At 37.2% G+C, this 20,194-nt stretch overlaps 1 protein-coding gene across 1 annotated transcript in view; it reads left to right on the top strand.

The window, feature by feature from the left end:
• The window catches only part of LOC131074222 (serine/threonine-protein kinase ATG1c), a 94,891-nt gene extending 75,091 nt beyond the window's left edge, over positions 1 to 19,800 (top strand). Inside the window, exons 5-13 of the mRNA XM_058010793.2 lie at positions 2,396 to 2,489; positions 2,574 to 2,654; positions 2,762 to 2,870; positions 17,045 to 17,126; positions 17,583 to 17,971; positions 18,096 to 18,445; positions 18,534 to 18,813; positions 18,997 to 19,067; positions 19,302 to 19,800. Coding sequence (XP_057866776.2) covers positions 2,396 to 2,489; positions 2,574 to 2,654; positions 2,762 to 2,870; positions 17,045 to 17,126; positions 17,583 to 17,971; positions 18,096 to 18,445; positions 18,534 to 18,813; positions 18,997 to 19,067; positions 19,302 to 19,538 — 1,693 coding nt within the window. The 3' untranslated portion in view covers positions 19,539 to 19,800. The remainder of the gene's footprint in view (positions 1 to 2,395; positions 2,490 to 2,573; positions 2,655 to 2,761; positions 2,871 to 17,044; positions 17,127 to 17,582; positions 17,972 to 18,095; positions 18,446 to 18,533; positions 18,814 to 18,996; positions 19,068 to 19,301) is intronic.
• Positions 19,801 to 20,194: the final 394 nt, after the last annotated feature.

Raw genomic sequence — 20,194 nt, forward strand, 5'->3', positions numbered from 1 at the left:
TTTAACAGATCCCTAGGAGCCAAAATAATATGGGGTATGTAATCCAAACCACACCTTAAATGGGCTGAAATTCTTTAGCATCGTACCCTGATACAAAGGCTTGTTAAAGAATATAACAATAGCCAATCCCCCTCAAGGATCTCCCTCTCTTATGCAAATTCTCACTTGTCAAGCACATCACTTGGGAGGTAAACAATGGCAAAGGGGCCCTATTCTAGGAAGACTCATGGAATGCGCATGCTGCCCTCAAAGAGATCCCCCTTGTAACAGAAGCAAGACAAATTTTACAGTCCTAAACCAGCTTCCTTATTTTTTTTCATATACATCTCTTTTACCATGGGCTGCCAAAGGCATGCACATGCATTTATGGATCAATTAGAAACCTGATTTCAAGTCAGTCTTTTTTACCTTGCTAGCATAATTTTATCAGGATCTTTGGGATACAAATGAAGAAAATGCTCAAACATCCAAGCTTGTAAGAAAAAAAAATTATTGCTTGCCAAACCTCTCCATGTTTTCCATGCATGTTGTTGAACCATGTCCAGTTGTTAAAGACCTCGTTGTTGTTGCAGCTGCTTATCCATGAACTATAGATGAGAGGTTTGACCTTTTTGTGACTTGCTTGGGCTAGTGTACCTAGCTGATCTGAGCTTTGAATCTCTCTGAACTAGCACTTGCTTCCTTTTGGAGGGCTTGCTTGGATTATACTGTATCCATTTTCTGTAGTATGTGCCGCTGCCCATCTTGAATCCTTGCTTTGCAAAGGCAGTGTTAGATTAGTGCAACATTTTTTTGTCACTAATATCTTTATTTTCTGAGGCTCAATCCAACAAGCAATCAAAGTGCTTAGCTTCTGTTGATGATGTGGAAATTTTTGAAAGATTTCCTTAGAATTGTAGCTCAAGATGTTGCTTTACCCGCTGGTTCAGCAGCACTGTCCTCATTGTAACCCAAATCTATTATCAGTTGTATACATACAAACAAATTAAATCTACTAATCTAATAGATTTACAGGGCTTGCCGAGCATACAAATCCGACCCTTTTGTGGTTTTTCAGTGCATTGCAAACTGCATTCAGAATTTGATGATGAATTGATAGGCCTCTTTACTAATCTGCTATCACACTGTGTCACATACTACTCCCAAGGGTTTTTGTTCTCCAAGATGTCCAGATTTGTGCCTGTAGCAGTGTCCTCTTTGTAGGAAGTATAGTGATTGTTTTAAAAGTTCAAAAGTATTTTCTTTTATTCTTCCAGAAATTTCTGTACTTCCTGCATCCTGCGATCAATAATCATAGGTAGCACAGTTCATACTGTAAATGGTGGCAGCTAGCTAGTACGTTCATCCCTTAATTGAAGGGGTTAACTGGACATAACTGAAGGATACAACCTCTTCCACTGACAAACTTAGATGCCTTTTTCCAACTGAAAGACACAAGGAACTACAATGCTGCCTATCTAACTGCTACTTCTATGCTACCAGAATGCTCATTCAACTAGCTACCTTATTCCATTCCCTTATTCTATTATTCCACTTTCCAAACTGGAAGTGCTTAAAGTCTTGTTTAATGCCAAAAGTAACTATGCTATGCTAAAAGTAACTCAGTAATATGAATTAGAAAGGGGACAATACAGAGTCCTCTCTTTCTTGGTTAGATTGCATTGCTTCCTCAACTGGTAATCCATTTATGTGGCTATCTTTCAAGATTTTATAGTTCGACACTAACTCTTTTTTGAATTGGACCTGGCTTCTTAAAGGCAACATCACCAATGTGTACTCCTTTATCTGATAAAACTAATACTTGCAGTGATGAACAAAAGTAACAATACATATCAATGAGTAACAAATATGATTTTTTATACAAAAATGAGTACTCTTTTATTCATATGATTTTTTTACACAGGATTTAGAAGTAGTCTAGGGATGATCAGCCCAGGATTAGACTGCTTTCGTCAAGTATGAGAGCCATATTTAAAGTACTCAATGGTTGCCAGGTAGAACACTACTGTTGATAACTACTGACAACTAACTCCTAATGACTACCCACAGGCTGACAAGTAATCAATGCAGAGTTGGGTACAACAAAACAAAACAAGTGAATTGTTACTGTCTACGTCTCTATGTTATAAGTTATATTATTGAACTTCAAGGTATATATATCGTTGGATTTGTGATCTGTATGTGATTCTTGTTTTGCCACAGAAGTCGCTAGAAATAAATAAAATATTAGAAGTTCCAGGAATTAAAGAACTTGGAGGTTTTCAATTATTTTTTTGAATGTTGCAGAGTAAGAGGAGTATCTATTTTGAAAAGATCATGGGTCTCAATTCTACCCTCACAACTCAAGTTCCATTCTTACTGAATTTAGTGACATATTATTAATTTACAATGGCAGGCCATTGCAACCTCAAGGATTAGCCGAAACTATGTGTGGCTCACCTCTGTACATGGCTCCAGAGATCATGCTAGAACAAAAGTATGATGCAAAGGTGATGGTGCTCGTTAATTTTAGAAAAAATATTACATTTATTTCCTCTTTCAGGATTTTACTGAAAATTTATTGCCAACTTCAGGCAGATCTTTGGAGTGTTGGCACTATTCTTTTTCAGCTTGTAACAGGAAGAACGCCATTTTCTGGGACTAATCATTTACAGGTCTGGCAAAAAACATGTTCTTATGTAGTATACTTTTTGGTTATTGGTCATATAGGACTTATTTTCTTGCTGCCATTACAAATCTTTCTGGTGCCCTTTGTTTCCAGCTGAAGCACAACATACTGAAATCAAAGGAATTGTCATTTCCACCAGAAGTAGGAAGCCTGAACCCAAATTTTATTGATTTATGCTGTAAATTGCTGCGTCAAAATCCAGGCATTGTTTCTTCTCGCCATATCTTGCATTTATGCTTTTAGTTTCCACATTTGTTATAAATGTTTCATGTTTTATTTCTAATTTAGTTGACTCGATAGGCGAAAAATAGAGATGCCTGAATAACTTTAGCTCAGTTATTTATAATTGGAAAATATTACTGTTTAATGAAATTATAAATAATAATAAGATAAGAGTTTGGTACATTTCAAAGTACCTTCAGCTTGTAGCTAAATGACTATATAGAAAAACTAATACATTTATTAAAACTTAGTAGCCTGATAAGAAGACGATACAAAAATTTGCATAATATATACTGTATAAAAAACTAAGTGTTGTCTCTTTTTGATCATCTCTTGGATTTAACAATCAAATTTAAAGTGCCATTTTTTGTATGTATTACTTCTAGTTTTGATCCATTTATATTTATTATTTTATGATTTTATTTTGCATTCCCAAAAAGTAATTTTGATTCCTGGAATGCCACTCATCCTAGATTGCTTTTCAGCTCCTCTAACATCAAAGTTTATCCACAATTTTCTAACTTAGCCCCCACACACCAATCATGATTCAACTCATGGTGTTCATTAAACAAATCCTTTAAATGGCTCTAATTAAACACATGCTTTGAATTGTGCTCATTCTTCAGTATTTTCTATTTGCTTAACCTTACAGTGTTTTTATGTACCTTTCAATAAGATTGTCCTCAGTGTGCCTCCTGTTTTTATTGGATGGCTGCATCAAATACAATCTTTCTGGACCCACCTTTCTCAATTTTGATCCAAATGATTTTAAGTAGCATAAAAATCCAGGAATTGTCTCTTTTTGATCATCTCTTGAATTTCATCACCAAATATTGTTGTTCTCTATGCTCTGATCTCTTGAAAATGATCACCAAAGGTTTACTTGTAGATATATAGGTTAAATTAGAGATGCCTTAGTAGATTACAATTGAATCATTGATAAACCTGTCCACAAAGAAGACATGGTACATTTCAAAGTGCACATAACATGTAGTCAGATGCTTTCATACGAAATGGAATTGTTAAATTATGCAGTTTATGCAAGCTAAATTTTTGCTACATAGGCCATATGCTAATTTTTGTTACATAGCCAAACCTGGACCCTGTACATCAAATGTATGGATGATAAAAATAGTGTTAAATCACTGCATTATCTCTTCTTGATGATCTCTTGAATTTAACCACCAGTTTTGAGTTATATATTTTTGTTTGTGTTTTAGTTTTTGCTTGTTATTACTTGTACATAAATATGTTGGTACTAGATATATCTTAGTAGCTTGAATTTGAGAAACATCTTAGATTGAATTATTTTTATTAATTTAGATAATAATTGCTTGAAGATTCACACCTTGATCCTTGTTACTCATTTCACATATTGGAAATGGGTCCCTGTTTCAGAGACGCATGTGGTGACATCTCTAGAACTTGGACACTTAAGATGAAGTTTCTTTGTGTGTCTAACTCTAGAAGCATCCCTTGAAAATTAGGAAACTTGCTAGAGAGGTTTCTTAGATATATCATATAAGTTACACTGGGAGTTATTAAAAGAGGTGATATGCGGTTGACAGAAGCTAAAAGAACTAAAGGAATACACTAATAGACTTGTAATTTTCTATACAAGTATTTTTAGCAGAAAATTTCTTATCAAATCCAACACAGTAATTATGTGAAGAGAAACAATAATGAGGCCTAAATTGTGTAAATGCATTGAAGTTTTAACATTTGAATGAAGATGTGCTCATCTTCGAGGACCCCCATAACATGCTTTTCAAATACTGACGTTCTCCTCCCAGTATCTGTCTTTAGGTGATTATGGTTGGAATTTTTTTTTTTATATTTGTAATGATGGTTATCAAATATTAAAATTAATCAATCTTTTTTTTTGTTTACATCTATTTCAATGCTTTTGAAATGTAATTTTTTTTATTTTTAAGTAGTTTTTTATATTTGACATTCTTTAGAGTTGCATATCCTCTATATAACTATTGTTTTTTAAAATTTAAACTATAGATAAATATTTTTATTCTGTCTACAGTGTCTATCTCGAACCTTTTTGAAAATGGCATATGTGTCTCCTAGTAAACTATGTTTTGGATTTTTTTTCTCTGTGAGATATGACTTGTGTGCTTTTAAGTCATCCATCTCAAGGTGATCTCCATGAGTTTAGAAGCTGAAAAGTGGAAAAAACACAACTCATTGTGAATAGCTGGATTTAGCCAATCTTCCCTCTAAAAAATTGCAATTTTTGAATAAAATTTGGTGAACAATTTTTGACTGATGATTTGCCACCTAATTGCGATGCAATCATCTGAAATGTGTCTAATTGTGGGGTATCCCTTTTAAGTTTTTTTGCCTGGTTTTAACTTGGCCATGGTTTTTTTGGGGAATGAGTTTTATAGTATAATGCTTCTTTCTTGATCACCAAGGGGGTTTGCACTCAAACATGCCCAGTCAATTCAGCACGGTTAGTAGAGAGTATATTCAGCATATTGGAAAGAATATTGTATTAGAAGGATTTATCAGCAACTTATGCTGCATTGATCACTCCAGATTGTGCTAATGCGTAATCATATCTGCCTCCACAGCTCTCACCAATTCAATTAGTGGTATGTAGATTAATGATTTAATAGATAGTGTTTATTCATTGTATTCAATATATAATATATATTTGAAACAATATTTCATTATAGATTGATTGGGTAACTACAAATGGAGATGAAGTCTCCTTATATAGAGAAATAACTAAGAAAGAAAACAGAAACATTATAAAACAACTAACTGGGAAATTTAGAAACTATCTAAAAGACTAAATACTCCTAAATGACATAAATGACCATTTTAAGGTAAATAATTTAATATTATTGTAATACCCTCCCATAATGGTCAATTTATTAACTAACCACCTTACACAACAAAATCTTTAAAACGCAAAGAAGGCTGACTGCTACTCCTTAGAATGCTGTGCGACATGAGCCTGCTGCTGAGACTCTCCCAGAACAAACCCACGATTACGTCCACGCGGCAAAACAGACCACGAACCAAGCAAAAAACAGCCTCCAAAAGACTTCATGTCTGCAAAAAATGACGCACTGCAAGAAGAAACCCTCCCACGAGCTGGACAACACAAATCTTCACGAACAGACGAATGCAGAAGAACGCAGCATACGTGGAGGAAAAATGGCTCGATTCTTTGGAAGCCCACAATTTTTTTATTTTTTTTTAAATCGTAAAAAACTTTTGTGAAAAGTCTGGTAATGAAAAACAATGATTTTTTCATAAAAAAATCAATTAAAAAACTTCTGGAAAAAATATTCCAGCTAAAGCACGAAACGAAAAATCCATAAAAGATCTTTTCGCTCTGATACCATGAAACAATATTTCATTATAGATTGATTTAGTAATTACAAATGGAGACCAAATCTCCTTATATAGAGAAATAACTAAGAAAGAAAATAGAAACATTCTAAAACAACTAACTGGGAAATTTAGAAACTATCTAAAAGACTAAATATTCCTAAATGACATAAATGACCATTGTAAGGTAAATAATCTAATATTATTCTAATAATATTTTTATATAAATGTAGTTTATCTATTAATGTTTTTTATTAATTGTATTCAATATATAGAGCATGGTTGGCACTAACTTAAATAGTTGCCACCTCAGCAATGTAGTTCCACATGGAGTTCGATAACCAACTGATATAATTGTTTTACACCGCTGATGATAGCGAAGACTATTGATTAAGACAGAGTGGCTACGTTAGTCATTAAAAGAGCGATTTTATAATTGTGGATTACGAAAGGAATTAGTGGTTACAGAGAATGACTAACCTGGTTGACATCGATATTGCCCAGTAATCAACAACCTATGTCGATGATAGAAGAGCATTACTAATATCAATTAAGGGAATCGATTTAGTAAAGAAGACTAAGCGAGTTGCATACTAATGAAAGAGTGTGATTGGTATACCACAGTTTGTTATAAATAGAATTAGTAATCACCTTGAAGAAGCACGAGAGTAAAGGGATGTATCTCGTCAGTACCAAAGGGTACAATTCTTTCAGTTTAGAGCTATATAAAGATATTTCCCATTCTATTGGGGGGAATATTATCGAACATTTCTTCTTTTATACATATCCAATATGGATCTGCTCTTTGAGTACATTACCTCTCAGCAAATTAGTGGCAGATAATTATTGTAAATCAGACACAGTCAGCATATTGCATATACATCAAGATCAGATCAGACAGCAATTTTATTGAATTTCAGTCTTATTAACGGACAATCATAATATCAGATCCTCTTTGACAGAGAATTCAGATCAGTATTAATCTTGCTATGTCTATTAAAATATACACATGTTCAAATGTCAAACCCTTACTAAAAGAATTATTTCTTTAAGCAAATTGAAAGTGAATTTCCCGTATTTGCAAGTTTTAGTATTGCCTAATCTAGGAATATCAATAAGGGGACATTACACACACTAGTAACTTCAACTTGTTTATTAGAAAATTATTATAATTGAACTTGAATAATGCATGTATGTGCTCTTCTAATTATTGAACTTTTAGCAATATTTGTTGGAAAAGTTTTAGTTGACAGGTTCTTTTCTTCCTAAAAGAACCTCATGTATCAATTATCTAATGACATTTCTCCTCATGTACATGGTAATAATCATACAATAAGGAGACCTAATTAGCACAAACACACAATACAAGACTGTTCAAATTATGACATCATCTCTTTGTGACGATCTCTTGAATTTAATCACCAGTTTTCAAGTTCCGTATTTCCTTTTGTGTGTTAGTTTTGGTTTATTTTATACTTGTATGTAAATGGGTTGAGATTGGATGGCGACACTAATAACTTGAACTTGTTTATTAGAAAATTGTAATTATTGAACTTGAATAGTTCATTTAAGCGCTCTTCTAATTATTGAACTTCTAGCAATATTTGTTGTAAAAGTTTTAGTTGACAAATTCTTCTTTTCCTAAAAGATGCCATGCATCTTAGAGTCCTTATTGGCCTACTTATCAAAGAGACTTATACTACAAAGAATTTCCCCCAATTAGCAAATAACTCTTACCAATAGAAATTTTTATATAAATCATATTACTCTTTTGTAAAGTTTTGACAATGGATTGATCTTTGATGCTTCCTTCTTTCCCTGTAATTGAGTATCTGTTGTGCGTTGCACACGCTCCCTGTTGCCGATAGGGTCCCCCTTCCTATTTTTGAGCCTTTCGTCTTTGCCCTGCTGAGTTTCGCACAGAGTGTCTTGTGTCTTTTTGAGCGAGTCCGCGACTGGTCCGTAAAGTGATGATGTCAAGGAAAAGAGCCGATGAATCCATCCGGTTAGTCTAGCCCTCATGCGTGAATGCCAAGAGTTTGGTCGAAGTTTTGAAAATCACCTTGGATAGGCGTAAGGTGGTAGAAATTGGCGAGGCCCGCCAAGCAAGAGCAGTGCGTCTAAAGGTCGCACGAGGACCAAAGTCGTCGTTTTTTGCACGAGCTACGAAGCAGATTGCATAAGGTTTATCCCCGCGAATGTTTGTAGGATTTGAATGAAGGATGATTTTCGCCTACTGGTGAAGGAGCAAATTTTCTGGCCAAAGTGTCGGAGTTGCGAAACTTGCCCAAATGCCTTAGAATTCCGAAGCCTCCAAGATCCAAATTTGTAGAATCTGGCGAAAACTGGTCTGAAGTCCGAATTTTTATGTAAGTTTTCAAAATTGCCTTATGGGCCGAATTTCAGACCTAGAGGCCAAGAGGTCAAAATTACACGAAGTTAAAAGTTGCTAAAATCGCCCCGGGGGCCGAATTTTGGACCCTGGGGCGAAAATTTCGAAATTCGATGTTTCCCAAATGGTCCAAAGATAATGTAAAATGCTTTTAAATGTTGCAAAAGGTGGCTCCAAGTCCGAAAATCACTTAAAATGTCCATTTTCGGACCCTAGGGCGAAAACTGGAGAATGTGAAATAAGGCGAAAGTTGCAAAAAGCTCCTCCAAGTCCGAAATTCACTTTGAGACCCCAAATTCGGACCTTAGCTCCACAATTTCAAAATAATGACAAATCGCAAAAGGTGTTGAGAGCTCCGAAATTTGTAAAAGGTGGCTCTAGGTCTGAAAATCACTTAAAATGCCCAAATTCGGACCCTGGGGCAAAATGTGAAAATGCGAAATTTTGCAAAATATGTTATTTGGTCCGAAATTCACTTAGAACCTCCATTTTCGAACCCTGGGGTGAAAATGTGAAAGTGTTAAAAGTTGCGAAAAGTTCCTCTAGGTCCGAAATTCGCTTTAGCCCCTCAATTTCGGACCCTAGCTCCGAAATTTCAAAACATATCAAATTTGCAAAAAGCGATAAAGGTCCGAAGTTTTTTAAAAAAACTTGCAAAAGAGTCCAAGTGGTTCGAAGTTCTTCGAAATTTGCGAAATAAACACATGGTCCGAAAATGCCTTTGGGCACCAAAACACGAAAACTCCAAAATTGCAAAGACGCTTTAGGTCCGAAGTGTTTTTTTTTTTAAAAAGAAGGTTCGCAAGATTTCCAAGTGGTCCGAAAATCACCTAAAAACTTCAATTTCGGACCCTAGCCGTGAAATTTCAAGTTTTGGCAAATTTGTAAAAAGGTTCAAAAGCTCCGAAATCTGCAAGATCATACTTCAGCTCCGAAATTCAAAAAGGCGGAAGCTTGCGAACAGAGGCGTCATAGGGTCCGAAGTTTATTGCGAAGCATGTTTAAAAGTTCTAAAGTCTTTCAACTCACCAAAAGCCTAAGTCTCCAAAATCCCAAACGCGATGAATGCTCCGAAGTTTGCATAGAGGAGTCCAGGTCCGAAAATTTTTAGTTCTGGTAAAATCTCCAAAATCCCATAGGCGTAAGGTTAGTGGATGCACCAAAATTTTCCAAAGACGCGAAAATCGCGAAGAATGAAATAGCTCCGAAGTTCACGCAGGCTAGGCAAATGCGAAGTATAGGTTTTGGAAGGACCTCCATAATCGTCATAGGGTCCAAAGTTGGGAGAGAAAACGCAGTTTAAAATTTGCAAACTCGCCAAAAGGTCCGAAAATGAAAAGATAAAACACCATTCAAATTTGTAAAACCCCCTCCATGCTGTTGCATTTCATGTAAAGAAAGATCACGTCAGATTTGAAAGGGAGATAGAGCCAATTTCGCGTAAATCGCATTCAAGGTAAAACGCTGCATTAACTTTTCCAGATCATTCAAATTCAGATTGCCAATTACCCAGGGTAAAAAAACATTTAAAATGATAAATTCTCCTTCGTCCAACAACCGCGAAAAATTTAAATCAAGGAGATAACCGTTGGAATTTGAAACTTTGCAGGATCGTCCATTCGTCTTCATGCGGCAAAGTCAAGCAATCTCTCGCCATCCACTCTCATCAGGTAGGTACGCTTTGTCTCGTATGATCATCTGAAATGCTTATAAATCAAATAGACAAATGCGTGAAATTTGATCAAAATGCTTGAATTTTTGAAATCGGCATCTCTTTCACTTGTAAAATGTTGTTCAAAGCAGTCAAAATCTAGAATTCACTCCTAAGGTTTATCCAGAAATTGCGTTTTCAAACTTAGGAGAATTTTTTCATGTTATGTCTCTGTTGAAAATTAATCCAAAATCTAGAAAGCGTTAAGTATAAATTCGCTATCAAAAAGCTTCATGAATGTTGTGGTTAAAATTGATCAAGCCCTTTTAGCTAGAAATGTCGCTCCATGTCCAATCTAAATTTTAAATTAATCCTGGCATGCTGGAATATTTTCTATCTAACCCACCTTACTTCTTTTGTATCACCTCATAATCCGCGTCCGGCTGTGCAGGATAAATGCCTAAATCGGTGGTAGAATCATCAAAAACGCCCGCTGCAGCCGAGATATCGTGAGCATCCAAATCAGATATCTCGCGCAAGGTTGAAAGGATGAAGTATCAATATCAGAGGGGAGGATTGAGGGAGTCAAAAGTGCAGAGCGTATGGGACAATGTCGGTGATACCGACCTTGGCCATATTGACATTCAAGACTTCAGGAATCGGGTCTTCTCACCTAACGCATATGGCAGGCCTAGGCAGATGGTGGAAAGTGGCATCGCCCAAGTAGCGGGATTTCCTCCAGCGGTACAAAACTATGAATTAGTGGTAGAGGCTGCCCGGCATTATGAGCCAAATTCCATATTAGTGCTCCTTGAGAATATGACTATCGCCAACTTCTCTCCTGAGGCCATTGGTGATGCATTCGACATTCCCTTTCCGAGCAATCCCACAGCTACAACTATGGATGAAGCACAGGGGGCTTATGATATGAATCCAGCCCGATGCAGAGCACTAATCAACGAAGAATGGTACAAAGAGAGGAGGCTTTCGAGCGCCAGAATTGGGAAGAAGACCCCACGGAGTGATTTTCATAATGAGCATGGGGATATGGTCACATTACTCAACCGAGTCATGGGACTTCCTAAATCCAACTACTTTGAAGAGTGGATGTTCTATTTCACAGAGCAGGTCTTCGCTGGGAAGTGTAAGTTTGACTGGGCCCAGATCATAAGCGATAACATCCACACTCAGCGGATTGAGCTTGAAACGAAGAAATACTCCACTATGACCTCTTATTTGGTCTATATGTTTGCCAAGAACCAGCCACTGCCAGGGTTGATAATGAAAGGTGAAATCGGGAATGGGCCTGATCAAGTGAAGGTCTATGATTGTTACCCGCAATTGCACTACCAAGATATAGCTCAGAGAGAAAAGAGCAGCCCAGCTTGTGCAGTTGGCCAGTATGAGTGCGTCAATGACGCCTTCACAATGCGCCTAGTCAGGCTAATGTAGGGAGGATTACACATAAGGCTCTCAGAGCAAGCTACTATTCTAGTACAAAGGTATGGAGCTTGGTTCATTCAGTTCCCAAGGTTCTCCTATATCCAAATAGCAGGCTTTGATGGTGCCCCTCTTCGACTTGCACGGTACCCAACCGACAAAGTAGTTCTTATAGAGGTCGCAAGGCAGTCATGCCCGGCCGACATCTTACTCCGAGAAAGCAAGCAAGCTGGATTCACATTCCCCATGATCATAGGCAACCATGATGTCCACTTGAAGACCCCTACCCTAGCAGAGGAGTCCCTTGCAGAGCTGGCCTCTTATGGCCTACAGGACCATTTTCCAAGAAAATATTTCGATCATGATAATCTGGCGAAGAGAGCCTATGGTAGGCAGTACAGAGCAAAGGAATCAGTTGAAGACTATTGGAAGAATTGCTCTGATGACTACGAGGTCGGGAGGCGGGAATATTCTAGACTAAGTGTGCAGCAAATGCGACTCTTTGAATACCGTCGGGTCCTAGATCAGCTCACAAATTCAGGGAATTGCCTCCAGGTCCAAGAATTTGAAGCAATAAGGCATCTCTTGCCAGGCGTCGATTGGTCCCAGGACCCAATCACTGATTTTGAGACAGTCATGGCAGCCCCAGCAAGGTACACAAATCAATGGTTACATCAGAAAATTGAAAGGCTAATCCATGAGGGAGTCCAGTTCACTTACTACTTAATGGGCAGTCTCGATTCTCAGTCTTCAGAAGATGAAGGAACGTCTAGTGCACCCCGGGAAGAAACTGAGAAACTAGAGAAAAAAAGAAGGCTAAGGCTTGCAGAGGGACTCGGACGTCCAAAAGAACAAGAAGGGAGAAGATTCCTATAAAGAGACTAGAGGTCACTTCATCTTCAAAGGACCCCAATTCGTCCGACGATGTAGTAGAATTGGATTGTATACCTCCTCCACCTTCCCAGAGCGACATCGATGCATTTGAAGCCAATGATCCTCCTGCGCCCGATGTGCTAGACACTGAACTAAGAGCCCTCGAATCGACCGAACTGGGCAACCAAATAGAGGAAGGGGAGATTCCATCCACCCAGGGGGTCAAAGTGCATGAACCTACTCAACAGAGCTGCCACGAGTTGCTGCTCCACAATACAGCCAAAGATGACTCCACCGTCGAAGGAGAGCAAAGGATAGATGAGACTCATGAGCTCGAAAGAACTAAAGAACAACCATCACATGAAGATGTCAGGCAGTTGTTCAGCAAAATAGGGGAGAATTCAGCTGCAAGCAAAGAGCTTCACACCTCTTTCACTCCTCCGGTAGTAGAGCAACTGCGAATCTGTGGTGAGTCGGCTGAGAACGTCAAAGAACAGAATGCAGAGTTAACCTTATAATCAGCCCAGACAATGCCTCAAGAATGGTTGATTGCCAGAGCCCAGCATAAGGCCGCCACCAAACCACCTATTGATCTAGAGGATATCTTCTCGCGCATGGACCAAGCAAAAGCTAAGGGGAAGAAAAAGCCCAAGGCATATTCCAGAGTGACCAAAGACGAGCAAAGGAACCGCACTCTCCACATTGCCACCCCGCCCGTAGACAAGCCAGCAGATCAGATTACACTAGCAGATTATAGCATCACAACTGTCCCCATCGGACGAGACACTAAAGAGCAAGAAAAAGAAGAATTTAAGGATTCGGTGCAGAAGATACTCAGGCAGCTCGAAGAGATAACAGCTGAAAAGGACATGTATCGGGCTCGTGTTGAGCAAGCAAAGGGATACATCGATCAACTCCTAAGGCCACTATGCAATGCCTCCGAATCCCATATTCCCCCGATGGCATTGGCGCCAAGGACCACAACAGAATTTGAAGGAGTACGGGACACCGCAAAGGCCGTCAAGGAATGGATACAAGACATCAAGAAAAGGGGAGAGCGAATCCTTAAGGAAGTAAAAGAAATGGCCCTCCATCGAGAGCTCACTCTAGTCAAGTTATTAGAGGTAAAGAGGGAATCCCTTCACATGCACGAAGTGGCTACCACTACCCTTCCCCTCATGAGAGCTCTTTCCTGGACAAGCGCAGATTCCTACATTGTCTGCCATCCTGGATCCTCATAGCATCAGTGTTCTTAAGGAATGGTACTGGACTCTCACCATGAAGAACAACACCAAAGAAATTATTGACAAAGAGAGTGACGCATGTGAAGTGATTCTAGGAAACATGCAAGAACTAGGTAAGACCATCCTCCGATCAATGGTTTCGGGATGGATAAACAACTTGTCTGATAATGCAATCCAGCCGGACTGGGAAGAAAGATTGGGAATGGATAGGATTACCTATTCCACTAAGGACTTGAGTTTTGCTGGTCAGTTCCATTCAGACATATTATGCTTTGAGCGTAATCGCTCCAGCTGGAAGGACGGTTTAAAGCACGTGGACCAGTATCTCGAAGGCATGCAATACAAAATTCGCCATCCTCCCATGCCTCCATTTAGTCTACTTTTCCAGTTATGCATCAGGTTCTAGGAATACGTTCGTGAGGAATGGGCAGCAGGTCGTGATTTATGGCGAGAATATTTGCATGGCGAAGATCAATTTCTAGAAAAGGAGTGTGAGACTGAAATAGAGAAAGTGATTTCTCAAAAGTGCTTTTTCCCTCTAAATCTTAAAAGTGCACTTTTGCACCAAAAGGTGACATTTGACTTTTGGTCAACAAATGTAAAACTTTATTGATGCACCTTTTTGGATTATTTCAAATTGCTGTAATTATCCCTTTTTTGGGTAGTTATTGCCCATTTTGGGGTGGTTGTTGATATTTGCATCCCATTTATGGGTATGGGCAGCCATGCTTTATGGATGAATCTGGGCCACTTGTTTAGATTAAATATAGGCCATTCATCCTTTTTGAAGTCTATTTAAGGGACTGGTTTTCCCTTATTTTGAAGGAAGTTCTTGGATTGTTGCAAAAGCTCTGGCGAAATTTTACAGGAATTAATGCAAAGATTAAGACTGTTTTCAAATTTCCTTGTGAGTGCATGGTCTCCTTCTTCACTTAATTTAGAAATCTTTCAGTTATGTTTATTTCCTTTACATAGCATTTTCAAGCAAGCATCTGATAGAATCCTTGCAGTCCACACCATTAGGGAACGGCTGATTGCCTTTCTTTCTGCATGGTTAATCTGGACCTTTCATGCTTAGTTCGGTTATCAAACACATACTATGAATGTAAAAGTTCTAATGTTGTACTTGATAACATGAAAATCTTGTTTTTCCTTTGAAGATTGCACTGGATTTATGCAAACATTGTGCTTAAGTAGCTGGTGATGTTTAATCTAGTTTCTTGGAGGTGTCTATCTGCTTGACTGAATTTGCTATCTTAGTTAGAATTACATTTCATGTCTCTTTCTCTCTCTCCCTATCCTTCCCTCCTTTTTCCCTTTTTTTACATAGAAAATCTGCAATCCCACCTAAAACCGTATCAACTTAACCGAAATCATTTGATAGAAAGATTATAAAAGTTCCAGGGAACTTATCTATAAATTACCCATTCAACGTAAGTCCCCCTTGTGTTTCCAGCATAAACACATCAGACCACTGAGAGATCCCGCAGTCAAGACCTGACAAAAGAAACCTTGAGGTTGTCCCCTTTGATCAAATATAAAAAACAGCATTAGGGACTTCCTTATCTCAAGAGAGGATAGGATACTCAGCTGGTTATTCTATTCTGCGTTGGCCATATGGAGTTTGCAGCAATGCGATTTCAGACACGTCAACAGTATCATAACCCTCTCCTTCTCATTGCTTTTGATAATTGACTGTATGGACTGTTAATATTTTTTAGGTGGGGTAACCATGGTTTCCCAGTCAACTGCTAATTGCTGATAAACCACACACGCCTAAGCATAGGCTCATACTTACACACCCTTTGTAGGTTCATTTCCTATCTTGATAACTACTATTTCCTAGGATCCAATCATAGTTCTTGTAATTTCTTGGCCTTTCTGATCCTCTAATTTCTAATGCTTGATGTAATAGCTTTGTGCAGGATTTACTCTTTTTTATGGCAAAGATTTTCTTCTGAACAAGAATATAAGTCATCACACTTAAAAAGTAATAGACACATATTTCCTGCTTTATCCTGTTGTTACTTGTAAGGGAAAGCTTGCAAAACCAATATTCATGGCCTTAATCAAAATATATCAGGAAATAAACCAATAGCCAACATTGTACTTAGATATACCTTTTGAAATAATTACAAGCAGCTCAAAACTCATTAAAACTGCTGGAAGTGAAATATTTTATGTAGTTATTTTCAATGCTAAGAAATAAGTTATAATAATGTTCACAAATGGTCAACCTTAGGTAATTTTAGATATTATCCTAGACATAATACTGGAATACAATTTGTACATAAGCATTTATTGCTTATGTTAATGATGGAATACAATCACATTAGTTATGTCTGCAAAGTAGCTTATAATCAGGTTGTAACAACCTCACTACTTTCCTATTCAATAATATATCTAAGCCACAATCATCAAAGTGTGCCATCCATTTCTCTCAAACTCCATTCATTTATTCATCCAACAGGTAAATGGGGCTCAAAAGTATAGAAAATTTCAACAAAAAGATGTCATAATTTACAAGTTTATGCAAAACCTCAAATTATCTTTTGACAACCAAAATTGATCATTGAGCTAAGCATCTTTGAAGTGCAGGCAAATTATATTGATAAAAGGAATACAATCAAATATAATGGTTAAATTTTGTTGTTGAATTAGGGGTAGTCTGATCTTCTAGGAAAATGCAGGCGGGGTTTATAACTCATTTGTGAAGCTGGCACACCACTACCTGCTATCTAATTCTATTGATATCACCAATTTGAAACTTGCAATCAGTATGGCTGTTTAACTTTCAAAGTACTCATGAATTTTGTAGTGCGCAAGATCATGCATTATATGGAAATACTGTTTGGTTTTTGCTCATATAATTCATAGAAGTATGGCTATTTTAACGCTTAGGGCACCAATGTTTCCCTTTCATTAACCCTGTGTAATTAATTGGGGTTTCCTGAACTAAATTCTTAGTTTTCTGGGTATGATCATTTCCTGCTGTAGGTGCTGTTGTAAATATATTTTTTTCCCTTTTATGAAGTAAATCCAAATGTCTGTATTGGGGATTGTTAGTAAATATAATTTATTATCATGAAGGAAATTGAAATGTCTATATTTATTTTACATTTAGATTTGATTTCTTTTCATTGGAAATATGAATTCAAATGTCTATCTTGGTCTTACATGTGGATTTGAATGCTTTTCAGTGCAAAGATTAACATTCGAGGAGTTCTTCACTCATGAATTCCTTAAAGAAGCAAAGTTGGATACCTCTCAAAAATTAGAAGGGTAAAGATGAATGCTTCCCATATGAACTTTATTTGATTTGCGGTTATATGCAATTATCAATATATGTTGTGCATTGTTGGGCTATAGTACATTGTAAGAAACTTATTGCAGAATGCTAATAAAGCACGTTTTGTTAGAATAGTAATATATTCTGTGCAATGGTTATCCAGATATGTTATCAGAAACGTTTATTTCTCCTTTTGATTTCCTGAATCAATGCTGCATTCATGAATATATACTTTAAACTAAATCTTGATCTTTATCTTGTTTGCTACTTGTTTATTTGTCTTGTCTGCCATATTCTCTCACTTGAATGATATGTAATTCTCAGGAAGAGATGAAGTTAAATATTATATGATGTTTCAAGTTCATTTGGATTCTTTGTTTACAAATACATTTTCACAATGATTTTGAAGTCTGGTTTCTATTGGCTTTAAAAAGGAAAATTGTGTACAGGCTTACAGGTGGTCCCAGTAAGGATTCGTTTATGTTAGGAGGCAATTCATTGAGTGACATTGGAGAGAGCTCACAGGAGGATTGTTTACCTTTTCCTTTGGATGATGATTTAAATGGTCAATTGGGAAGTTTATCTTCTTCCTCAAAGAAAAATATGTTCACCAGTTCCATTTCTTCTGGCTTTGTGGGTGCTGCTGTAGTGGCTGGAAAAAATCCATCTTCAAAAATTCCCATCAATAAAGAATTGCTTTCTGGAAGTGTAGAATCTGATACGAACCAGCCAATCCTATTTATTACTAATAAACAAGAAAGACCCATAAGCACCAATTTGTTTAGATCCCCAGCAGCTGTCATGGAACACAAATGTATGAATACGCCTTCGTCTAAAGGTAATTTGTCATATCTGGATTTGAATAAGTACACATTCGTTTTGCTTTGTGTTCAGCAAAACATTTGGTTATATGATATATCATATTCTTGTTTTCCTAACAGATTCTTTGATGACGTTGACAGAGCTCGACACCTTTGAGTATATGGATCAAGATTATGTTGTTGTTCCTTCCCCATCAACAACAGAGCTTTCTTATGCATCAATTAGTGCCTCTGGGCTAGGTAAGTTGGCAGCTTCTCCAACAAAGCCCATTCAGAAGATTCAAGCTATGAGTGCTCCAATGGCAATAGCTGGGGCTGCAGTAGATATTGTAGGCAGTTCTGGAAGTCCTGGAAATCATAGTTCAATACGATCAGGCACTTCTCCAGGTTCAGCTGATGATATGGTGAATCAACCCTCCACCAATCCTCGAACAAGGCTCCTATCATTGATGCGGTGTGCTCATGCAATTTCTGATCAAGCAAATGAAAAGGTACAACTCTCATGGAATGTTCTTGCTTTTAAAGTATCTCTTTTCTTCATTGAATACGTCTTATAATTGTTACTTGTTACCTTTGTAGCTTAAATCAGAGAAACAGTTGGAGGCATTTTCACTTCAGCTTGTGTGCTTAGCCATTTGGAAGCAGGCTTTGCATGTATGCTACAATTGGGCTGCCTCTGCTACAGAAGGAAGTTTGTCTCCAGATGTAATTGACAGCAATGAAATATTTAACAGAAGTGCCATTACTGCACGAATATCAGAAGAATTTGACTTCCATGGAGCAGCAGCTGCTTGCTCACAAATGGAAAGAGAGTTCCTTACAGCAGTTGAGCATGCTGAAAGGATTGCCCCATCGGATGGTAAAATGGATCAGATTTCTCCTGTTTGTTTTTGCATGTTAATCAATTTGCTAGACCAGTTTCATTTAATTATTAGGTATACATATCTATAGTATATTAAGATTTACAAACAAGCTTATGCATAAATGGAATCGATTTTGAAACCAATGCTTCCAACATTTGTTTATGTATTTTGGGTAACAGGCAATGCAGAGATGCCTGATGCAATGGAAGGTATATTTCAGGAAGCTCTGTGCTTGGGCAGAAGGGGTGCTGTAAGTAGCAATATTAACACTCTTTTATTAGCAGCAATATGATTCACTTTGCTTTGTTAAATGATTTAGAAGAATATACGTCAAAACAAAGTTTGTCTTAACAAATTTAGTATGTAAGCACCTATATTTATTGATTAAACTATCACTGTTAAAAGTGCACTGAAATGTACAAAATATGCTTTTGGTTGGGTCTCAATATATCAACTATCCTGTGATTGTTGTATTTATTTTCAGGTGAAAGAACTGATGAGCAATGTAAATGAGGCTGCAAGTCTCTATTCAAAATCTGTGACACTGTTTCACTTTCTTCTGGTTGAGGCAACTTCTTTGACACTAAACCCACCCTTCTTGCTCAATAATTCTGATCAGCATCGACTTCGCCGTTACATCGATGTCTTAACATTTAGACAAAACCAATGCAGTATGAACAGGATGAGCATACCACATCGTGTAGGCCTGCAAAGTGTCTGAACTAGGAGTCCTTTATACAAAGATTCTTTGCTGGGGATTTTCTGATTTAACTGATTGGCATCAGGAAGTCAGAAATTTGTTACCAACTTCACTCCAAAATATTTTGGTGTGCTGTATCTTTAATATAATGAACTTAGCCTTGAGGAAAACCATGGTTAGCTGGCAGTATGCTTTTATAGCTTTTGTGATGTAAAATCAATTGTTTCATTGTATATATGTATACATATTCTTTCATTCTTCAATTGGCTTGGTCAAAAATTTATCCTCGGTGTAATTTGTTTAATGTTGGATATGCTTGCACAATATATTTTTATGTTATAGTTACTCATATCCCTATGTTTCCTATGTCACTGTATCACCTAACCTAATTACTTGGTTCTTATTATTAGTGGTGGCCCATCCTTGTACTATTTATTTACATTTATGAAAGGGCTGCTTATTTTTTTCTGCTTATATCCATGCAAGTTTTTTTTTGAACCATCTGCTTTTCTTTTTGATTACTTGAATGGGACCTACATGTGGTATCGGAGCAATGTTGGTCAGAAAGGTTATGTCGATTGACTATTGTGATTTTGAAGTATTATGTAATCACCATGTTGATATCTTTATTACAAAGTTGCAGAGTTTGATGTCTTTTAGCATGATGAAGTTTTGAA

This window comes from Cryptomeria japonica, chromosome 8, assembly GCF_030272615.1.
Source record: "Cryptomeria japonica chromosome 8, Sugi_1.0, whole genome shotgun sequence".
Taxonomy (NCBI): domain Eukaryota; kingdom Viridiplantae; phylum Streptophyta; class Pinopsida; order Cupressales; family Cupressaceae; genus Cryptomeria; species Cryptomeria japonica.